Raw genomic sequence first — 20,723 nt, forward strand, 5'->3', positions numbered from 1 at the left:
TTGACATCTGCAGCAGGCTGTATAATTTCATGGGAAACGGGCGTTAATTAAAAAGGAAAAATTAACTGGAGAATTTGAAATGTTGGAAACAGATACTTTTGACCTTGATATCAGCATACGTTGTACAAAGAGTCATCAGTTGATTTGAAAGTAAACCTAGTACTAATAGACACAAAATAGCAAATACTTTGTAGGAACTGAAACTCCAGCCAGTACTTTGACCTGAGTTGCAAAAATTCTACATGTGCTATAGATACTGTGAAATCCATGTAATTCATAGTAGTTGTATTTTCTCTATAGCATTTTGTCAATGGTGTACGGACTGGTTCGGCCTGGTTCCATGACAAATGAGGCAAAGGGACCCATGGACCTATGCCCTGGGAAAGGGAAGAGGAAAAAATGCAAAGTAACGCTAACTCCTCTGGGGTACAGGGTACATATTTCTTCTCTTCTGAGACAGGTATATCTGGAACTGGCAGTGATCCACAGAACTGGAGCATTAACTAACTCCCAGTGCACAACGTGATGTTATGATGTGGAATACCAATGACCAAAACATCATAAAACCATGACACATCTATCATAGAAAAGAGAACACTGCTATGGGTGCACTTAGCCAAGTAGTATCTGAAAATGCATTGTTCCAGTAGGATTTTTTTTTTTTGAATAAATATTGAATCAAAGTCAAAGTTTTGGTCTTCATCTTCATAGGAGATCCCGTGATTGGTTGAAGTTTTCCAGGAGTTATGTTGCTTTTATTTTACATAACTAGTGTCAAACAAACTACCAATATCAAGAGAAAATACATGTGTACTGTGAAAAGAGATTTTTCAACGTGACCCACTTCTGTACAACTGCCTTCTAGAGATGTTCAAGTTTGCCAGACATTTGAACACACAGCAATAAATTTTAAAACCTCTTTGTCAGATCAGTCTTCCTTCAATAACTTTGTCAAACACCCATCTCCATAACAAAACTGCCTGCAGAAAGCAGAAAGAGCAGAAGGAAAAACAAGATATGGATCTTCCTAATACTTTTATGATAGAGATACACAAGAGCTTTAAAAGCAGTCAGAAATGTTGTGAGATAAAAGTGCATGTGATAGGACCTGTGTGTATAATAAAGTGAAGCCTTAGGTATCAAGGTGAACAGCAGGGTACAGAAGGAAGTCTCTGGAGAAACATCAGTATAATCATAATACTACTTTATTCATTTTGTGTTTTTTAAACTATTTTCTTCATAAATTCTATCTGTGCAAGACAGATGAGGTGGTACTGGAATGTAGATAGGTTATCATTAATGACTGCTGACACTCCAAGATCAAGACAGCTTTTTTCCAGCTTCTATGTGTGGAGACATTTTGTGTTTGAAAAGAAACAATGCAATGAGATGTTAACACTGTACCTTAAAAGTGACACACCTGAAAACCTTAGGGAGGTCAAAGTAAACAGGACAAGAAAGTTCATTCATGCCAGAGAAAGGACCTTAAGCTTTGACAAGAAGTTGAAAAATAGTTCCAAGTAGAATGCATGAAAAGATTGCTAACATTTCAGTAAGTCTTTGTTGTAATAATTTGAGAAGTTAATGAAGATAGAGAAAAAAAAATCATACTACCGTTGCCTTTCTGGTTGGGGATGGTTTGAGCCAGTTTTGCTACAATTTTGGAGGCTTTACTCTGAGTCCTACTCAGTATATAGCATAGATTTCCTCAAAGAATGTCACTATCTTATCCAAGATACAACAAAGCTAATTTTTATCTCTCTTTTTTAACTACAGTAGCAAATGTTAGATTACGTATATATACAGCTTGTACACTGTAAGGAAGAGTCCTTAGCCCTGAGTTTGAACACAGGTTTAAAGGAGCAAGATTCTGGGGTGTAGGCTGCCATTAGTCTGTTTACATAAAGAATATAATTATTTATTAAAAATGTAAGTTGTGTCCTTAGCTACTGCACAGTCAGTAAAGTATTAACAATTAAAACCACCACTCAGCACTTATGGAGAAGGCATTGCTTTCGAAGAAAGGCAGTTAACCCTTGTAACGTTGCTGCTCATCTGCAACTTTTCTTGTCTGCAAATTAGTTTTGAAATACCATAATTACCTGGGAAGATTATTTTTTGCATCTTCTGTTCTACAGGCTTTCATCATTACATTACACTTCAGCACTGCGTACACATCTAAACATTTCTGGCAGAGGAGAGTGGGTTTACTTTTTATCTGATGTTTTGGTTATGCGGTCACACATTCAGTTTCCAACAGCTTTTTCCAACATTTCCTGGTTCCAGCACTATGTAATGATTTTGTATTTCATGAACACCCCCTTCGATTTTTTGTAGTTAATACAGGGCTTTAATATGATAGTACTGCAGATGGGTGATTTTCACATTCTGCCATTAGGCATGTGCTCCAGTTTTAGTTGAAAAGCTGCATGAGAGTTATTATTGAGTTAAATTTTATTATTATTATTAATAATAAATTTACCACTTCTTTGGGGGCATACTGATTACTATTAACATTCTTACTGGCAAACCATTATTATTTGTACTGGCAAAATGAAATGATCAACAGATACTGATTTTTTTTTTATGGAAGAAATAGAAGATATATATTATTGTCATTAACTTATTCAGGACTTCAATTAAAATAAAATAATGAAATATGTCTTATTCAGAGTCTGAAAGTACGGGTTTATTGAAATTGTATACTTAAAGTGTTAAATTTAAAGCATTTGCAAAGTTATTTATATAAATATGTATGTAGCTCTTATTAATTTTTTCCAGACACTAATTTAACTAAGGCATCTTGAATTATGTTAAATAACATTTTCTCTCATATTATTTCAGTATAATTTATTTGCCTCTGCAGAAACTGCATAATTGTGAATTCAGTTCTTTGAAAGCTATGCTCTGACTTCCAAGCAGAAATATATGCTTATTTCATTGATAGTTATTTTCATTTTCATGACACTGTAATCATTATGGACTTGGCTGTTTCTATCATTCTTCCATTAATCTAATGCCAGACAGCTGCAGTTTCACAAGCGAGGACATTTGCAGGTATTTGTCTCTAGCATTTCAAAGGTTGTGACTCCAAATCAGAGGAAGAGTACACAGAAGTATGGCCCAAGTCATGCTTTTAAATCACGTTTCCTATTGTCACACATGGCATTGCAATAGTTAGTGTCCTGAAAGACTTCATCACAGTAAAAAGGATTGTTGTTTATTGAAATATTAAATAATCATTGCTAACGATTTTGAATATATGTTTTGATATTTTGTATTTCCATGGCAGATCACTGGCTTACTACTGGAAGGCTGCAGTTTTGATGGAAGTCGACTCTCAGAAAATCTACATGACTCTCCCAGTGTGTCATCTGTTCTCCCTTGTTACATGGCCTGGATTCCACAGGTACTAAATTATTAAAAGCCCTAAACTTTCAAGACCTATAATTTGCTTTTTTTTTTCTGTGTAGTAGCTCTTCAGTATGATGTTGCTGAGTTGCTTTTTCCTTCAGTTTAATGATTTTTTTTTCAATATTTGATAATAAAAAAATATTTCTTCAGTATAAAACAAAAACTTATTTATCACCTATCACTTTATTGATTTTTTTTTAACTTTTATTGTGTAGATTAAGATAAGGGCATTATTTCAGTCATGCTTTTTTTCTTCATTTTTAAAACAATGTAAATATTTTCAAAAAAGTATTTCTTAAATGTGTATGTGAGTTTGGGAGTTCATTCCTACAGTGTAATTTTTTTTCATTTTAAACATCAGATGAAAATGTAACAGCAATGAAGACATAGATAACATGTTATCTGTAAGCAAAGGAAACCTTTTCCCAACACTCACACAAGTGTGTAAGATGAAAATGAAGTAAATCAAACAGTAAGAACTGTTACTGCTTCCACTCTCCAATTATAACAGAAATGTCTGAAAAATAATGAAAAAAAGTTACGCAGAACTTCTTCAAGGATATATGGCATTTAAAATTCATATACATAGGAAAGTTTTAGAAAACTTGTAGGTTTCATTATGTCTGAATTTACAGAACCTCATGGTGGCTGAGGCTGATAGGGACCTCTGAGTCTCTCTGGCCCAACCACTGCTCCAGCAGGGACACCCAGAGCAGGGTGCCCAGGGCCACATCTAAATGCCTCTGAAAGATCTCCAAGGAGATTCCACAACACAACAGCTATCTAAAAGTTAATTGCCCAATATGATTTGGTTATTTTAGCTCCTTCTATGGTCTCTGTAAAAGTTAGGCACTTGGGGAAGTTCATTCCATCATCAAGTAGTTAAGATGAATTTCATTAGATAAGATTGGGTTTGGTTAAAGAAATGTTAAAGAAAAAAGTTCACTGGACTCAAGTAGCTGACTTTTCAGTTAGAATTGTTTAGGAATCATAATTAATTAAGTTGATGATGAAGTTTATAATATCTTGTGATAGATATTGCCCAACAAGCTCCATTTCTAACATGGCACTGTATCCCCACATTTTTTTAGTTCTCAATATTATTTCTAGCTCTGTAAACAAGTCATTGCATTAGAGTGCAGCATTGGAAGTATAATGGTCAAGATTTACACAGACAAATAGGTACTAGCCAGCATCTTTTTTACTCCTTCCAGCTTTGATGGGAAAGAAGATACTGGAAATTAGAAACAAAACCAAACAGCAGCAACAAGAACAAAATCTGTTACGGTGTTGATCAGTGATAGATATGTCTGTTCTTCAGTAGTTTACAAATGTTTGTTGGCTTCAGAGAAAGAAACAGATTTCTAATTTGCTCAAAAGGTGATACATGGAATAAATACAACAATTTCGCACTTCTTAATATATGAACTCAGAGACAGGAGGGAGAAGGTGTTGATACACATTATTTTAAATTGTAACATCACTGAAGATGAAGATTATAAGTAAGCCCATCTTATTTTAAAAAGCATTTAGCTTCTTGTCATAAAACAGTTTCTTTCAGTTCTGAACAGCAGTCTGTATTCTTTAAACTTCAAAGGTATTATGTGACATCAGAGAGGAGATTTCTCTGTGCAAGTATGAGACACTTCAATCATCAGTGTATTAAAATGTTTCCAATGTGTTTCATATTTTAAATGAATGTACCTAAAATCTAAGGAAAATATTTCAGATTTCCCCATCCTTCAGATGTTTTACTCTAGGCTTCGCTGTAGGAACTGACCATGATCAAACACCGTGTTCTCAAACAGATGTCAAGGTAGATCTCAGACATTCTGCACTTTCTCCTGATCTCATTGTCTTCCCTGTAGAAGAATAGTGTGCAAAGTAGAATATTCATCTTCTATTTCTCTGGGGTTTAATCTATGTGTTTTTTTCCCTCTTGTGAAATCCACTGAACAAAAATCTTTATGTTTACAATGCAAATCTTTTAGGTCATTTTCAACTAAACTAAAATAAAATGTACTGTCTGGAAGAAGAATTAAAATTGCCTTCTGCAGGATTTATCCAGAGATACTTCTCCTTAACAATGCTCAAAATGCTCAAAATGGAGTGTTTTAAACTCCTAACATGGTGCTTATTAAATTGTGGAAGCACTTTCTGGTTCTAATTCATGGACTAATCCTAAACTGTAAAGGGATAGAACTGAAGGAGATAGAACTGTGTGTGAGGCAAAGGAGACAAAGAAGAATTTTGGAATGCATGTAAGGGAAGGTCATGTGGTTTAAAAAGACTATAACAGAATAGCTTTAACCCTCAAATAATGTGATTCTGTAAAACATCAGTGGGATTGAGAACAGTGTGCGAACAGCTATTTCAACGCAAAGTAAAAAGGTGCAAAAAGATGTCTTTGAAGGCAAACAGCTTTGGGCTTCCCATCTTTGGCTGTACTTGCAGAGCATTGATTGATGTTTTACTCTCAAATTTGCCAGCATTTTGTCTTCCTCAATAGTGTTAACCAAGGGACAAATGTGGTAAGTGTAATCCTTCTGAGAACAGCTGAGTTCTCTTTACAAACTTCTGAGTATTAAGTTCTTAAATCTAACTCTTGCAGAGCAATCACCTTCTGCAGGGATTTAAACACTGGTGTTCAAAAGACAAGGGAAGTTGATTTTCAAAAGGAACAACAAAACTCTTCAGAAATGTCTTAACTCTTAACATGCAAGGCAAAGTGTTTCAAACAGTTATTGTTTATGTGTCTACCTTTTCTGCTTCTAGCTATTTTCTAATACTGGAGCTTCACTAACTTGCCTTAGGTGTGATTTGCATTAAGAAAAGCTTTTTTTTTTTTTTAATTCCTTTGTGACACATGTGCTGCTGCTTTGTTGCTTGATTCTTGAAAACTTTTGACAATTTCCTATTGACAAGAAGGGAGATTTTGAGTGTGAGGGAAAATTACATCTCAAATGGTTCAAGTCCTAAATTACTTACAAGTATCTCGTGCTGAAACCTGAATTATATGCTGTAGAAAAGTCTAGTCAGTCTTTTAGCTCGGTTCTACAAGCATGCATAGTTGCAATGACCTATGCAATACCTGAGGAGGAAATTACGTCCAAGGTCTACACAGTGTGTAGGAGAGAAAGGGAAGAGGGACTGTTCTTCTTCTTAGGAGCGTATATACAGCCTGAGAGGGAAAGCTGTGCCTCTACCAGCATCTTCCCCAGAGGAGTGTTTAAAGCATACCTGTAGTCTTTCTAACAGCAGTGCTTGCAATGCTGCCCAGTAGTAAAGTAAATGTACAAAAGAATCCAAAATTGTAGATGAAAATGGACAAAATGTTCAAATTTGAATACTTGAAGTTAACATGATAATTTTTTGTTAAGGCACTTAATGGAATCAGACTGTTTCCCAGAAGTGCCAAAGAACCCTAGATGTAACTGTCATGTACTGGTATGAAAGGAATTTATCCCACTTGCAGGTGACTCAGGTGCAGATGGCAGCTGGAGCAACATTACCCAGGGAGCAGAAGGCTCTGGCCTTTATTTTTGTATCCTGTTTTGGATACCATATCTCTGGAAATTACACTTTTTCATGTATTTTGTTGTCCAAATGCTAACTAAGTGCTGCTTTATTGACAGGATGCATATGGTCCGTATTCTCCAGAGGAGTGCATATCTCTACCAGTCTACACCAGCATGGAGAGAGACCGTGTGGTGACAAATATCGATGTGCCTTGTGGAGGAAACCAAGACCAGTGGATTCAGTGTGGAGCTGCTTTATTTTTAAAAAATCAGTAATCTGAGACTGCATTAAATTAACTGCTCAATTTCAGAACTGTTTAAACACTTCATTTGTTCCTTGTTAGAAAGACCCTTCAGTTTCATTGCTCATATATTTTTAAAGCAGTGGCTTATAAATGCTTTTTTTCCATTTTTAATCTGTCTAAAATTAATATTACTTGAGTGGAACTTCTCTGTATCTTTGTGGAACATGGCAGAAGTTAATGCAGCAATACTTAGCAAACTGTTACTTTGAGTTATTATTTCTCTAGACTGTAACACAGTGCATTTCTTTCTCAGATTTATTGCAGTCTGCACTGTTTTGCCCAGTAAACATTGGATATAAATGCAAACCAAATGTATTTTATCAGATTTTTTCATTATACTTTTTGAACTGTTACAATTCTCAGGTAACTGTTATCACTCTTAAATCTCATTTATTTCATAAAAGAAATGATAAAAGTTGCATGTTGTCATGGAAATCTGATATTTTACTTAAACATGAAAGTCAAGATAAATGCTTTACTCTGTTTCAGTGATGTTTTTCTTGAAATTACTTTTTTTTTTTATTGACAGTAAATAATAAGAGCTTCATAAACTTCATGTGGAGTTACATATCCAGTAAGACTGCCATCGAGGCTGTTTTCTAGAAGTTAATGCAAAAAAAGCATGTTATGAAACAGTACTACATTCCAATTAGAATGTGTACATATATGCACAGGTTAGACAGACTTGTTCCTTAGGTGATCAGGAGGAGTTTTCACTCAGTTACTAGGTGATTAACAGGGGAATGAATCATGCTCTTGATTTCTGATGTGAGATATCCGGGGAGTCTTGTTTTTAGCTCAGAATAGTCAAGTTTGACTTAATTGATTCACGAAATCATGTCAGGCTGCTGACATACCTTTGTTGTGCCCTGAACAAAGTCCCAGAAGAATCAGGGAGTCCAAATTGCCATAGGAAATAGTGTTAGGAATGGCAAAGTCTCAACCTAAAAACTGAAAGTGTATAATATTTAGCTACAATTCTAGACTGACATTAAGAAATATTTTTAAAGACTATAGCATGAAAGCACTTTATTACTTTTCATACAAAAGAAAATTGGCATCTTGGCTCTCATACCTCTGATGGATTTTGTATTTTAGTTTGAGGTAGCATTCAAATAAAACTGTATTTCACTTGCATTTTCATTGATGGTTGGAGGGAGGAGGATGGAAGGTTGCAAAAGAGTTGGCTGCATTTACAGTTAGCTTCCTGAAGGCTTTTCTGGATTTTATTCTGTTGTTTTCTTAAGCTTGATCTTTTTTCCCCTACTTGAAATCTATTGATTTTAATTCTGCTAATAAAAATATGTTCTTAAATAATTTGTTACAAGAGCACATACCTATTAGAAATTGAATCTGTTTTAACAACAGTTTAGATTTACCTGCACTTTTTTAGATAATTTCCTCCTTTATACATTTGAATCTGATTTGAAGAACAAAAATGTAGCAAATTTAGAAAATGCTTGCTTGTTAAGAAAATTTTGGAAGAAAATGATGAGGCTTCCAACAAAAGGTGTATATACCTGCTCAGAGAACCCTGACACCAATTTGATTGGTAAGAACATCAGGAACAAGAGGAAACAACTTTTACTGAGGGAAATTATGCTTTCAGTTCTCTTCATTACCTGTAAACATCGTGTTTTGGCCCTCTGGTTTGGATCCACTGTGTTTCCTTAAAGCAGAGTGGATTTGGGGTTTCATTTTTCCATAAGCTGAGGGTGTATTTGCTCCTACTAGTTCCAGCTTTTATTTTTTTTTGGACAGATGATGACATACAGCTGTTGAGGTAACTAACATGAGGTGAAAGTGAAAGTGTCTGCAAAATAGAAGTCAGTATTTTAACCTATCTTGTTCAGAGAGTGGAGAATGGAAATGTAGTAGGTGCTGCACTTAGTATCCTATAACCACTCTTATGTGTTGGAGGAGAGAAAATTTATTGTAATGGGATGTAGAAGCGTTGAAAGAAAAATATTAGTATGACACTTTGAGGATTTAGGGTTTTTGTTTGTTTGCTTGCTCCTATTTTGCATGTTTCACAGATGCACTCTACCCTGCCAGGTATTACAGGAATCTGGTTTCAAGTCTCCTCATTATATATATTAAGTGAGGAGGCCTTTACTGATACTATTTGTATATAGATATTGACTGTGTGACATAGAGCACATAGAAGAGAGGCTCCTACACACATACCACAGTATCCTCTCTTGTATTTCAGGATCAGGAATTGATTGTATTTCTTGTCAGAAACTGACCTGTGTCATAACTCCTTGGAACAGCCAGTTTGTTTCCTGCTGCATCTGCAAATATCTTCTGCATAATGTTCAGAACCTCAGAATGTTTCTCAGCTCACACCAGTTTTCAGAGGCAGTTGTCACTGCCTTTCTGACAGAGATCCTTCTTGCTGTGAGCAGAAAACGACGTTAATCTGCTTGATTAAATCTCCTCTTGATTGTTCTACCCCGTGTTTTAGAACTCTTCCACATTACTCAGACTGTCTGCACACTTCTACTCTGAGTCCTTCTGATTTAAGTAAGTCTCAAGCTAATCTGGCAGCTTGATATCTAGTATTTTTTTGATGATACTGTCATCACTAAATGCTTAGATCTGTATGTTATCTGGGTCACATGACTGTGGTGCATTGAGCAGCAGGTTTGACTGATTCATTGATCTTTCATTCTCAAGACTAATGATAATGCTGATGTTTTGGAAGTTTCCCAAGTGACCTAAGGAGAGAATAGAGATTATTTATGTGTGTTTTGGTACTTATTGTTCATACACATTGTATGATTTGATATTTTTTCTACGCAATGTTGCAATATAGAGGAAAGATAATTCAGGTAGCTATAACTACAGTGTGAGAAGGATGGCATTTCTGGTAGTAAAAGGCAGAACTAGAATGTGTATGACTGCTGCAGCACAGCTGTGTCACAAGTGTAGGCCAATCAGAAGTAAGAGTCAGGAAACATCAGAAATAAAAACATCTCAAATGCCTTCATGTTCTCACCGGTGTACCCACCATCCTACTCTGCTTTTCACTTTCAAGGGTACAGGAGCTTGTAAGGCTGAAATAGAGAGATCTGAGCAAACACAAATTACCACTCGGTAAAGTCTCTTTTGAAGACCTGAAATGGAGGCTTGCCTTGAGGAAGTGCAAATTGCTATCATTAGGAAACAAAGTTATGAAACGCAAAGTGAATAAACCATAAAAACCCCACTGAAAATAATGGAGATTTTGCAGTAATGTTGCTTTTAAAATAAATATTTGTTTTTCCTAACAGACACATTTCTCTTATATTTGAAAAGAAACTGTTTTCTCCTTTTGCACTTCATAGCAGTCAAGTGTGTGTCAAGTAGTGGTGCTGTCATCTGTCAGAAGACAAGCTGCTGGGTGCACTTAGCGAGTTAACAGCAAGGATACTGTCACAGGGCATGCTGTGCTCCCTAACAGAACACATTTGTTGAACAGTCAAGCCCTAGTCCTTCTTTGTTGTTTTTTTGAGATAGGCTGCTTTTCCAAAACAAGAAACAAATTTTAGTTTTTCTAAAATGCTCTGTTGTCTATAAAAGATGACAAATACTTGCTTTTTGTCATTCGTTTCACAGCCTGCACATCTCAACATTAGCTACTGAATTCCCGCACAAAATGCTTTAGATCAAATGCTTTAGCAAAACAGTGTAAGTGAACGAGCCGGGAAAAGGCATGCATGCTAAATTTATCATCAGAGTGACGTGTGGTTGTGACAGAACACCTTACACTGCTATAGTACTAAGGTTAAACTGTGGAGTTGATTTAAGACAGTTTCCACAATGTTTTTGGAATTGAACTGGAATGTAAAAGCTGCTGTGGATGGGAAGTTATGCCAAGAACTGAGCATGGAAACTGGTCTCGTCTCCCTATTTTTTTATTTCAGTTTTCAGACAAAAGTACTCAGAAAAGCACCATTTTCTCCCAAAACAGCTATATAATTGTTAGAGCTGATGGGGGAAAAACTGGACTCCATGCTCAAAAGCATCACTTATGAATCATTATGCAGCATCTTGAACTGATGTAATATCTTTCATCAACAAAAATCGGTTTAAATAAAGTGTGCATAATACTGGTTACCATACTAAAAATACACAGGCTTGATTAGGGCTAGAAATTCTTAGATGAAGCTTTCCATTTTTATTTTTAATCCTTATCATTTTCAATGTTTTTAATCCTTTGGAAACAACCGCTATGAATGAGAAGCTAAGTGTAGAAGACTCTGAAGACAAAGCCTGAGTCACGGCTGAGAAAACAACTCTGTGAGTCCTTCATTTTCCTCTGAGGGGACAGGATATCATGACTCTGCTGGAGGTCTTCACACATAGGTAGTGTTCTTAGGAGCTGCCACCTGAGAGGCTAACCTCCTTCACTTGAGCTCGTGGTACCACCATACATGAAGCCACATCATTCAGCACTTCTTCCTTTGACATAATTTCATTTTAGCTGCCAAAACTGTTTATAGGAGAACTCAGCTGATGAGTTTCAAGGAGTGTCTCTTGAAAATCCAGGTTTCTTATTTCCAGTTCTCATGATCACAGAATCATAAAATCATCAAGGTTGGAAAAGACCTGTAAGATCATCCAGTCCAACCATCCACCTGTCAACAGTAGTTGTCACTAAACCACGTCCCTTAACACAGCATCTAAATGTTCCTTGAATACCTCCAGGGTCGATGACTCCACCACGTCCTTGGGCAGCCCATTCCAGTGCCTGACCACTCTTTCAGAAAAGAGTTATTTCCTAACATCCAGTCTGACTCTCCTCTGACACAATGTAAAGCCATTCTCTCTCATCCTATCACTAGTTACAAGAGAAGAGGCCGACCCCCAGCTCACTACAACCTCCCTTCAGGTAGTTATAGAGAGCAATAACGTCTCCCCTGAACCTCCTCATCTCCTAACTGAACAATCCCAGCTCCCTCCTCATAAGCCCTGTGCTCCACACCCCTCACCAGCTTCATTGCCCTGCTCTGGACACGCTCCAGGGATTTGATGTCCTACTTGCAGTGACGGACCCAAAACTGAACACAGTACTGGAGGTGTGGTCTCACCAGTGCTGAGTACAGGGGGCAATTACTTCCCTGCTCCTGCTGGCAACACTATTTCTGAAACAAGCCAGGATGCCACTGGCCTTCTTGGCCACCTGGGCACACTGCTGACTCGTGTCCAGCCCAAACACTGCACTAGCAGGTTTGAGAGCAGGTTTTAGAGCAGTGCCGGTGCTCAGGGCCATGTTCAGGCACCTTTGGGATATCTCCAAGGAGGAGACTCCACAAAGAACCACTGACAATAATTATAATTTAACCAATAATTTATTAACTATTAATATTGTCTGCAGTTTGCCTGAGAAATAGTTTTTACATTACAGATTTATCTACCAATTAAATGTTTCTTCCTTTTTAAAGTTATTTTACTTGATAATACAAAAGAATTGCTATAGGATACCCATGAAAGTTTTGCATAGCCTGATTCTAGACTCACTGTAGTATGAAGATGCTATTTGAAGAGACTAGTCAGTGCAAATAATCTGGATCTTCAAGTCATGTAATGGTACATAGCTACTATACTTTTGGATATCAAACCATCTCATCACCATGTTCGTGTTCAATATGTAGATGAACTGAAAGCACATATAATGATGTAAAGATTCTGTCTGGCGTTTATTTTAGTCTGGTGAAGTTACCTAAATGAAAGTAACTGTGTGCCTATGATGAGTATCAGACACACATCCTCTGAGAGCCATTTCTAAAAGAGTGTTTTGGAAGCATTTCTAGCTTTGCATCTCAAGAGAAGACAAATTGTCCCGTAAAACCCCGTCTTAGAGATGTTCCTTGCGTCTTTGCCCGGTGTTAGATTCACTTATTTTTGGTCACCTTTTCAGAGCAGCAAGCGACTATCTGAAAAGATCATCTTTGGGGAAAGTAATTAGTAATTGTGCTTATGAAATGTACCAGAGAGGTAATTTGATCATCAGAGCTGACTAACTCAGTCACTGACAAGGTGACTTATTCTCTCGCTATCCTACATGGTACTATTTCCAAGATGAAGTGAATGTTTCTTATTATCTCTCTACTGAGACTGCTAAGAGATATCAACGATTAAGAGTTCTTTTTTTCTTTTTTTTTTTTTTTCTTTTTTTTTGGGTATGGTCGTATCAGCGCCTGCCACTAGATGGTACTGTGGCATAGACCCTCGTGAGAGACAGTCCGGAGTGGAAGGGGGGTTTGGAGGGAAAAGGTAATTTATAGGATATATAGCTTTGCATCAACAGTCTGTTCCAAAGGAAGATTTCTTATCAGAACTGCAGAATAAGCGTCTATGTCTTAGAAAATGCTTATAGTTAGTAGTGATATAGTTCTTTGTACGAATAAAAAAAGAGAGATTCAGCACATGAATTTCTCAGTACGGAGGGATGCCTTGATTGTGGAAATAGACAAGGTACTGACTAACCACACCAGGCTGTTGGCAACTATTTCTGTAGGACTTCAGTGTCCACATAGCAAGAAGGTACAGTGAGGAGACATATGTCTTTGCAGCATGAAGAACCAACAGCCTCGTTGTCTCCTTGAGTAGGCATTGCATTGCCAGCAGGCCAAGGGAGGTTATCCTTCTCTGTTGAGCCCTGGAGAGACTCACCTGGAGTGCTTTGCCCAGTACCAGGGAGACGTGGACATACTGGAGACAGTCCAGAAGAAGGTCACAAACATAATAAGAAACCAGAGAATCTGTCATGAGGAGTGGCTGCAAGAGCTGGGAATGCTCAGGCTGGAGAAGAGAAGGTCTGAGGGGCATCTGATGAGGGAAGTCTATTAGATGGAGCCAGGCTTTTCTCACCCTCTCCAGTCCATGTTCTACTCAATTGACTTTGAAAAATTTTCCTTGTGATTCTCATAGGGAATTAGCATATTAAAAATAAGAAATCTAGGTGGACATGAATTTCAAAATATGCTTGAAATCCAGTGCATTTTCACAAAATCGATTCTACATATAGTTCACTGGTACTGTTAAGACTGCATTTTTATTATAGATACAACTTGTGTACCTTTCTAAAAGTCAGTATCTCCAAAAAATAGAAGACAAAAAAAAAAAAAAAAAAAAAGGAGAAAAATTGAACTTAAAAGCCAGAGTACATTTACTGAAGTTTCATCATTTTAAAAGCATTACCAAGAAAAAAAAAAAGTTTGCAGTCGAGTACCTTTAATTAGGAGGAAATATGTTAGGAAAATGGAAGAAGTCTCCTGTAGAAACACTTGATTTTCATCTGTTCAAAACCAGTATTCATCATTTTGGACAAAATGTAACACACACAGACATCTTACCTCCATTCCCTGAAAGAGTTTCACCCAGGGTTACATTGTTGTTGGGAAATATTCTTCTCGAAAGATGGGGAGGGGTGGGATGCAGAGGGATGCACATGAAGGAGTGAAAATCACTCCTGTCATGAAGATTACTGTGATCTTTCACCTTCTCAGTGAAGTTTAAATGAAAACACTGGCCAATTGTATTGTAGTAGAAGACCATCTTTTCTCTTTTTGCTTACAGTTTTTCTCTCTTCTCTTTGCAGAGGATAAGGGAGTTTTACCTCAAGCCCTTTTTCTGGGAGTTACTTCACTGGTCTTCCTGAAGCATCAATCTCCCCAGGTTTTGCCAGAGAAGAGAAATTACACTTTTCCTTTTGGCATCTGAGGTTAAATGCCATAATTTTTTCTCAATGAAAAGGACATTTGCACTAAAGATCTTCCATCATAGATAATTCCAGTTATTTGCTTGTTGGGTTCTAACAGAGCTCTGTGAAAACGAACCACGGGAGCAAGTTTGTGTGTGTGTGTGTGTTAATGTGGTAACTGTTTTTGTGCCCTTCAAAATAAAAGGGAAATACAAGCACATCAATATTATTACCTATGGAAGATACTTCCATACTAGTTTTGATAGTCACACTTAAAATTAGGTTCCTATGATTGAATTTTTTAATTTTATTTAAATAAAAGCAAGAAACAATGATGTGGCCACTTCTCAAAGCATTACAAGGATATTAGTGAGTAACTAGCATCCTGTTTGGACTTCATTAGAGATTTTGGAATTTTATTTTCAGCATCTGCTGAGATTACAGCCCTCACTCCCATTTACATCAAGTGGGTTGCACTGACAGTCACTAAGCTACATCATATGACAACCCCATGTCCAGGCTCCTTAGAATCATAAAATCATTAAGGCTGGAATAGGCCTCTATCACCAAGTCCAACCATCAGTCCACCCCCACCATGCCAACTGATCTTCATGGTTCTTGAACATCTGCACGACAGTGACTCCACCACCTCCCTGGGCAGCCTGTGACAGTGCCTCACCTCTCTTTCCTAGAAGAAGTTTTTCCTAACATTCAACTTGAACCTTCCCTGGTACATCTTGAAGCTGTTACCTCTCATCCTTGCTCATTTCTGTAGAAATAGCCATGCAAGGATGCTTCTCACTGCAAAGGAATGGTAATGTGAATATACTAAGAAGTACACACTCCTAGCAAACCTAATTTAGACATAAATCCTATGGACACTTTTTTCCTAAGATTATGGGATACATAAAAGGTACAGTGAGAGAAAATGAGCAGCATTCAAACATAAAAAACTGTGGTCAGTGGTTGAGAGAATGGTAGAAGCCAGCAGTTTGCAGAGGTTACATAGCAATGCTCAGCCTAAGACCGGGCAGTTCTGAGTCCTCCAGTACACGAAAGACATGAGCCAGTTCAGCCACCAAGATGATTAAGCAACTGGGACGGTTCAGCCTGGAGAAAAGACAGCTCTGTGGGGAGGGACTTACTGGCAGCTTCTTGTTGTTACAAGGCAGTTCTCTACAAGATGCAGCCGGAGTCTGCTCAATGACCCATGACAGGAAAGCAGGGGTTGTTATGACTGAACAGGGACAAATATTTTCATGATGTTAGGCAGTGGCACAGTTTGCCTGGAGAATTTGTGCAGTCACCACCCTCAAATATTTTGAAAACTTGACTAGATAAAAAGCCAAGCAACCTGGCCTGATTTCAGAGCTGGGCCTGCAACAGGGGACTTCTCAAGGTGCCTTTCACCCTGAGTTATACAGTGCTTCTATCCCTGAAGAAAAGAATGGTGGAGTAGCTACATGTTCATAATTCTGAGCAAAGCATATAAATCACAGAAAGTAATGTTGCTCTGCTCTTTCCACCTAGTGCTCCATACAGAAATGACCTACAAGTCCTTCAGTTTTACTGCTGTTTCATAAGCCATCAACAAGTTCAGGGTTAAGTCAATGGGAAACAAAGCGGTTCACAGAATAAATAGATGAATATAATGTAAAACCATAACAGAGCAGGCCACAAACAATTCAGAGAAGCTGTTATGTTCTGAACACATCAGAAGCAGGATGTGTGCCAAGAAGAATGGTGGGCTGTTAAGGTACTGAAATATATAAAGAGTACTGGAGAAGAAACCACAATATGATTTTAAAATCTTTACCTCCATATTAGTTCCAGAAAAGCTGAGAGAGATTCCCACTGACTTTTTGTTTTTATTTCATTTTACATGAGACACATGACCATACTGGAAGAGAACAAGAACACCTCTGCTGTGAGGAGAGGCTGAGAGCTGGGACTGCTCAGCCTGGAGAAGAAAAGATTGAGGGAGATCTCATCAATATCAGTAAATACCTGAAGGGGGGCTGCAAGGAGCACTGAGTCAGGCTGTGCTCAATGGTGCCCAGAGCCAAGTCAAGAGGCAATGGGCACAAAGGGGCACATGGGAGGTTCCCTCTGAGCACCAGGAGCACTGCTGTGCTGTGAAGATGCTGGAGCACTGGCACAGGCTGCACAGAGGCCATGGAGTCTCCTTGGAGACGTTCCAAAGCCGTCTGGACGTGGCCCTGGGCACCCTGCTCTGGGTGTCCCTGCTGGAGCAGCAGTTGGGCTGGAGGGACCCAGAGGTCCCTTCCAGTCTCACCCTGTCATTCTTCAAAATTAATCTATCCGAATAAGAAATTTTAGAAGACACTGAGAAAACGAGTGGTAAACACTGAGTTGTTAGTGCCAGATGTTCCTCATCCAACAGTTCTGAAAGATCTCAAGGGACTTATGTACCAACTACTTATGTATAATTACAAGTTCCTCACTACTCAACATCATACCTAACCCACCATTTAAGTGGGCTGTGGTTGAGAGGAAAGAGAAGTTCACTTTCTTTAACGGTCCTCTATGAAGCCATACTTCTGTGTTTGCAAAATATATTGAAACCATGTCACATTTATACCCCATACTCAACTATTTTAAACTGAAGAAAGGTCAGCATGGACTTTAGGTCATATTTTAGACAAACAATTTGCTAACTTCTGAAAAATAGCTTTAAGTTTCTTTGATAGAGTCAAGAAAATCATTCTATAGAGCATAGGATTTGCAAAATATGGGAAATGTTGGGAAAAAAAGCTAAACTGTACAACATGCGGAGTGATGTGTAAGCGAGGGATGAAATGGTGGTGTGGCATTTTACACCAGCTGAGGATCACAGTTTCTTACTTGATCTTTACTAAAAGAGGAATCTGGGGGCAGATATTTATTGTCTTTCTTCATGCAATGGCAAACTCATTCAAGAAGTCTGCATTAAGTTCTCTGGTTCTGCTTTGTTCAGCCACACTATCCCTAAGAATGGGTTTTCTCTTAACCCATGGACCCTCAGTGCCTTTCTTTTAGACACTGAATAATTAATCATCCTTAAAGGTGGCAAAGATGTAAGCAAACAATTTCTGCGTTGCAGATGCTGCTGCTTTGTCAAATAATCAGTGCAAAAACATGTTAATAGCAAGAAGGGAGATCCATGTGTTTGCTCAGTCCTTAATTTCACCAACTTGTCTGTTACTCAGTGGCCATTAAGACAAGTTAAAATGAGGGAAAACTTACCCTAAACAATTGTTGGGAGAGAATGAAGAATCTTCTATAATGGCAGTTGTGATGTAGCTCATATAAAACAACAGTCTAGATTACATCTGCTTCTATGGGATCTCTTGGAGCAGAAGCAGCATAATGACTAGGATTAATGTGAATAAAAGTACCTTGACTGAAATTCCAGATGGAATCCTGATGTACCAAGGAACAGACCTGAAGGTTTCAGGCTGAACTCTTCCTAGCACAAATCTGTGTATGAGAGTGAAGTGATGAGATTTGAAATTCGTAGTGCAACAGGCAAGTCAGAATTACTCTATCATGTGTTTGTGATGCCACTGTAAATAATCCCAGTAAAGATCATTTTCATATAGTTTAAGAGATATTTGAAATGTATTTTATTCTACTATTCATTTAATTTATTCTGTTACATTGAATGGAAATGAAAATGTTCAATTGGTGAAAGTGTAAACAAGCCCACAATAAAGTATGAGAAAGTTGATGCACCCTGAAAAAAAGCAAGTGAAAAACTATAAAGTAACAAAACAATGTAAAATTGTCAGTAGAATGGAACTGGATTAAAAAACAAAATCTAAAAAGGAAGTGAAAAAATAAAATAGTTGAAGAATCCTGAATAATGATCTGCCATGCTTATTGAGGAATGCTGGATGGTGTCTCACTAGAGAGGGAGATGGGAGACTTTGAGGTGGGGCTTTGACCTGAAATATTCTGGGGATTGTTTAATCCATGGGGGATTTTACAGTGAATTTCATATCACAGAAATTATTTTTTTTGCCATCTTCCAATATGAAAACATGTCTAGGGGAATATCAGTCACTTTAACCATCAGAAGGCGTAGGCCTAGTAAAAGGTCATGGAAAAACTGAGAACAGTTTATGTGGACACTGTCAGTAAGTGTGAATCAACATCCCTCTCTGCCTTCAGGGATACTGTGCTGCTTCACACCAGCTGACCAAATGCTTCACAGAATTAATTTAACCTTGAACAGTTCTGTGTAATGGGGCCATGTCTGTGATGAACAGCAGAAATCATTGGTTGGGGTGTATTTTCATGGTGCCAGTTAAGAAATTCATGATGACTTTTTTTTTTTTTTTTTTTTTTTTGCATTGGAGAATGACAGCTCATTAGAAACAAGGCTACTCCTGAGAAGGAAAGTATAACGAAACTAGTCCTAAGTAAAAGAATAAAAAAGAATAAAAAAGAAAAAAAAATGCTTTAAAGAGTCCTACTATCATTGCTGCAATATTAAATACTGTATTCCTCAGTTATAAGGAATTTTCCATTTTGAAGTTTAAATTTATTTCTTCATATCTGAAATTCTGTGCAAGGGCTTATAAGCCCAGTACCAAAATAGAGTGAGTGAAGCATCAAAACATAGTGTCTTCAAGCAGCTAATGATAAAATTTTAGGTCAAGAGAATTAATTTACAAAATGCTCAATTTTACCCAAGATGCAGGAATACATTTGTGGTGGACTTTGGAGACTCACTTCCACTTGTAGAGAATTCAGCTTTCAGAGTCTGGGCACTTTCAGAGTATGTAGCACAACCTTTCATCCAAAATGTTACTAAAATGTTATATCCCTTCTGGTGAAAATATCTGTCTGGTTCCAAAGCAGGTGGTATTTGACTGGACTAGGCTACCATGAGAAGTCATAAAGTGGAATAGGCTTATGATAGGAGTTTGCATTCACAGGGTTTGTTAAGACATGCACTGTTTTCCTGTAACATATTCCTCCTGCAACACACGTTTGTTCTGTGTAATGGAATGAAAAATGAAAAAAAATGAGTATTTCCAGGCAGACCAGAAGTCTGCTAAGTTTTCAGATTCAGTTAGTAAGATGTCTGCGATGTCCTACAATATGAAGTTCAGGGAAAGATGCTGCGAGCCACAGCCCAGGCCTTCCACAGTGGCTCCCTGTGCCACCCAAGCAGAGCTGCAGCTGCAGCACCCATCTCAGCTCCTGTGTGCAGACAGCAGCATTCAACATGGCACACAAGTGGGAGCTGCAATAGATGCCACAATGGATTTCAAAAACTGCTTCTGAGTATTCCCACAGCTGAAGTTACACTGCCACCCCTCTGCCTGAAATTTCTTTTTCAAATGTCTTTTGTTACCAGTTACTTCTGAGAATACTTTGATACACATTGCAGAGGAACAGTTTTTTCTTATCCACTGACATCATTGGATAAATTTTCTTGCTCCCATGAACTACATCAGTGAATAATCAGTTTCCAAGAAAACACTTGTAAGAGTCTCTCAAGAAACAGAATAGAAAAATATTATATCTTCTTTTAATTGTCTCTTTATATAACTATAGATTAAAAATTAGAAATGGAGTTAGAAGGAAGGAGACCAAAAAAGCTCCCACCCTTTCATCAGTTCTTTCATCCAATGATAAAGCTAGAATGGAAAGCAAGTGGAATGAACCATCTCATGAATTTGTAAATACTTTCCTCCATGAAGTCTTCAGTGAGCAGTCTCTGCAGTCAAGAGAGATGTCTCTTTCTTTCCAATGGCTTTCAATGAATTCTGAATGACTGGCCAA

The 20,723-nt window shown here is 37.6% G+C and overlaps 1 protein-coding gene across 1 annotated transcript in view; it reads left to right on the forward strand.

The window, feature by feature from the left end:
• DYNC2H1 (dynein cytoplasmic 2 heavy chain 1) overlaps nt 1-8,430 on the forward strand; it is a 135,406-nt gene extending 126,976 nt beyond the window's left edge. Inside the window, exons 88-89 of the mRNA XM_065730035.1 lie at nt 3,293-3,409; nt 7,050-8,430. Of these exons, the coding sequence (XP_065586107.1) occupies nt 3,293-3,409; nt 7,050-7,208 (276 nt within the window). The 3' untranslated portion in view covers nt 7,209-8,430. The remainder of the gene's footprint in view (nt 1-3,292; nt 3,410-7,049) is intronic.
• The last annotated feature ends 12,293 nt before the right edge of the window (nt 8,431-20,723 follow it).

Source organism: Cyrtonyx montezumae, unplaced genomic scaffold (assembly GCF_038088225.1).
Source record: "Cyrtonyx montezumae isolate F1298 unplaced genomic scaffold, pur_monq_1.0 scaffold_12, whole genome shotgun sequence".
Classification (NCBI taxonomy): Eukaryota; Metazoa; Chordata; class Aves; order Galliformes; family Odontophoridae; genus Cyrtonyx; species Cyrtonyx montezumae.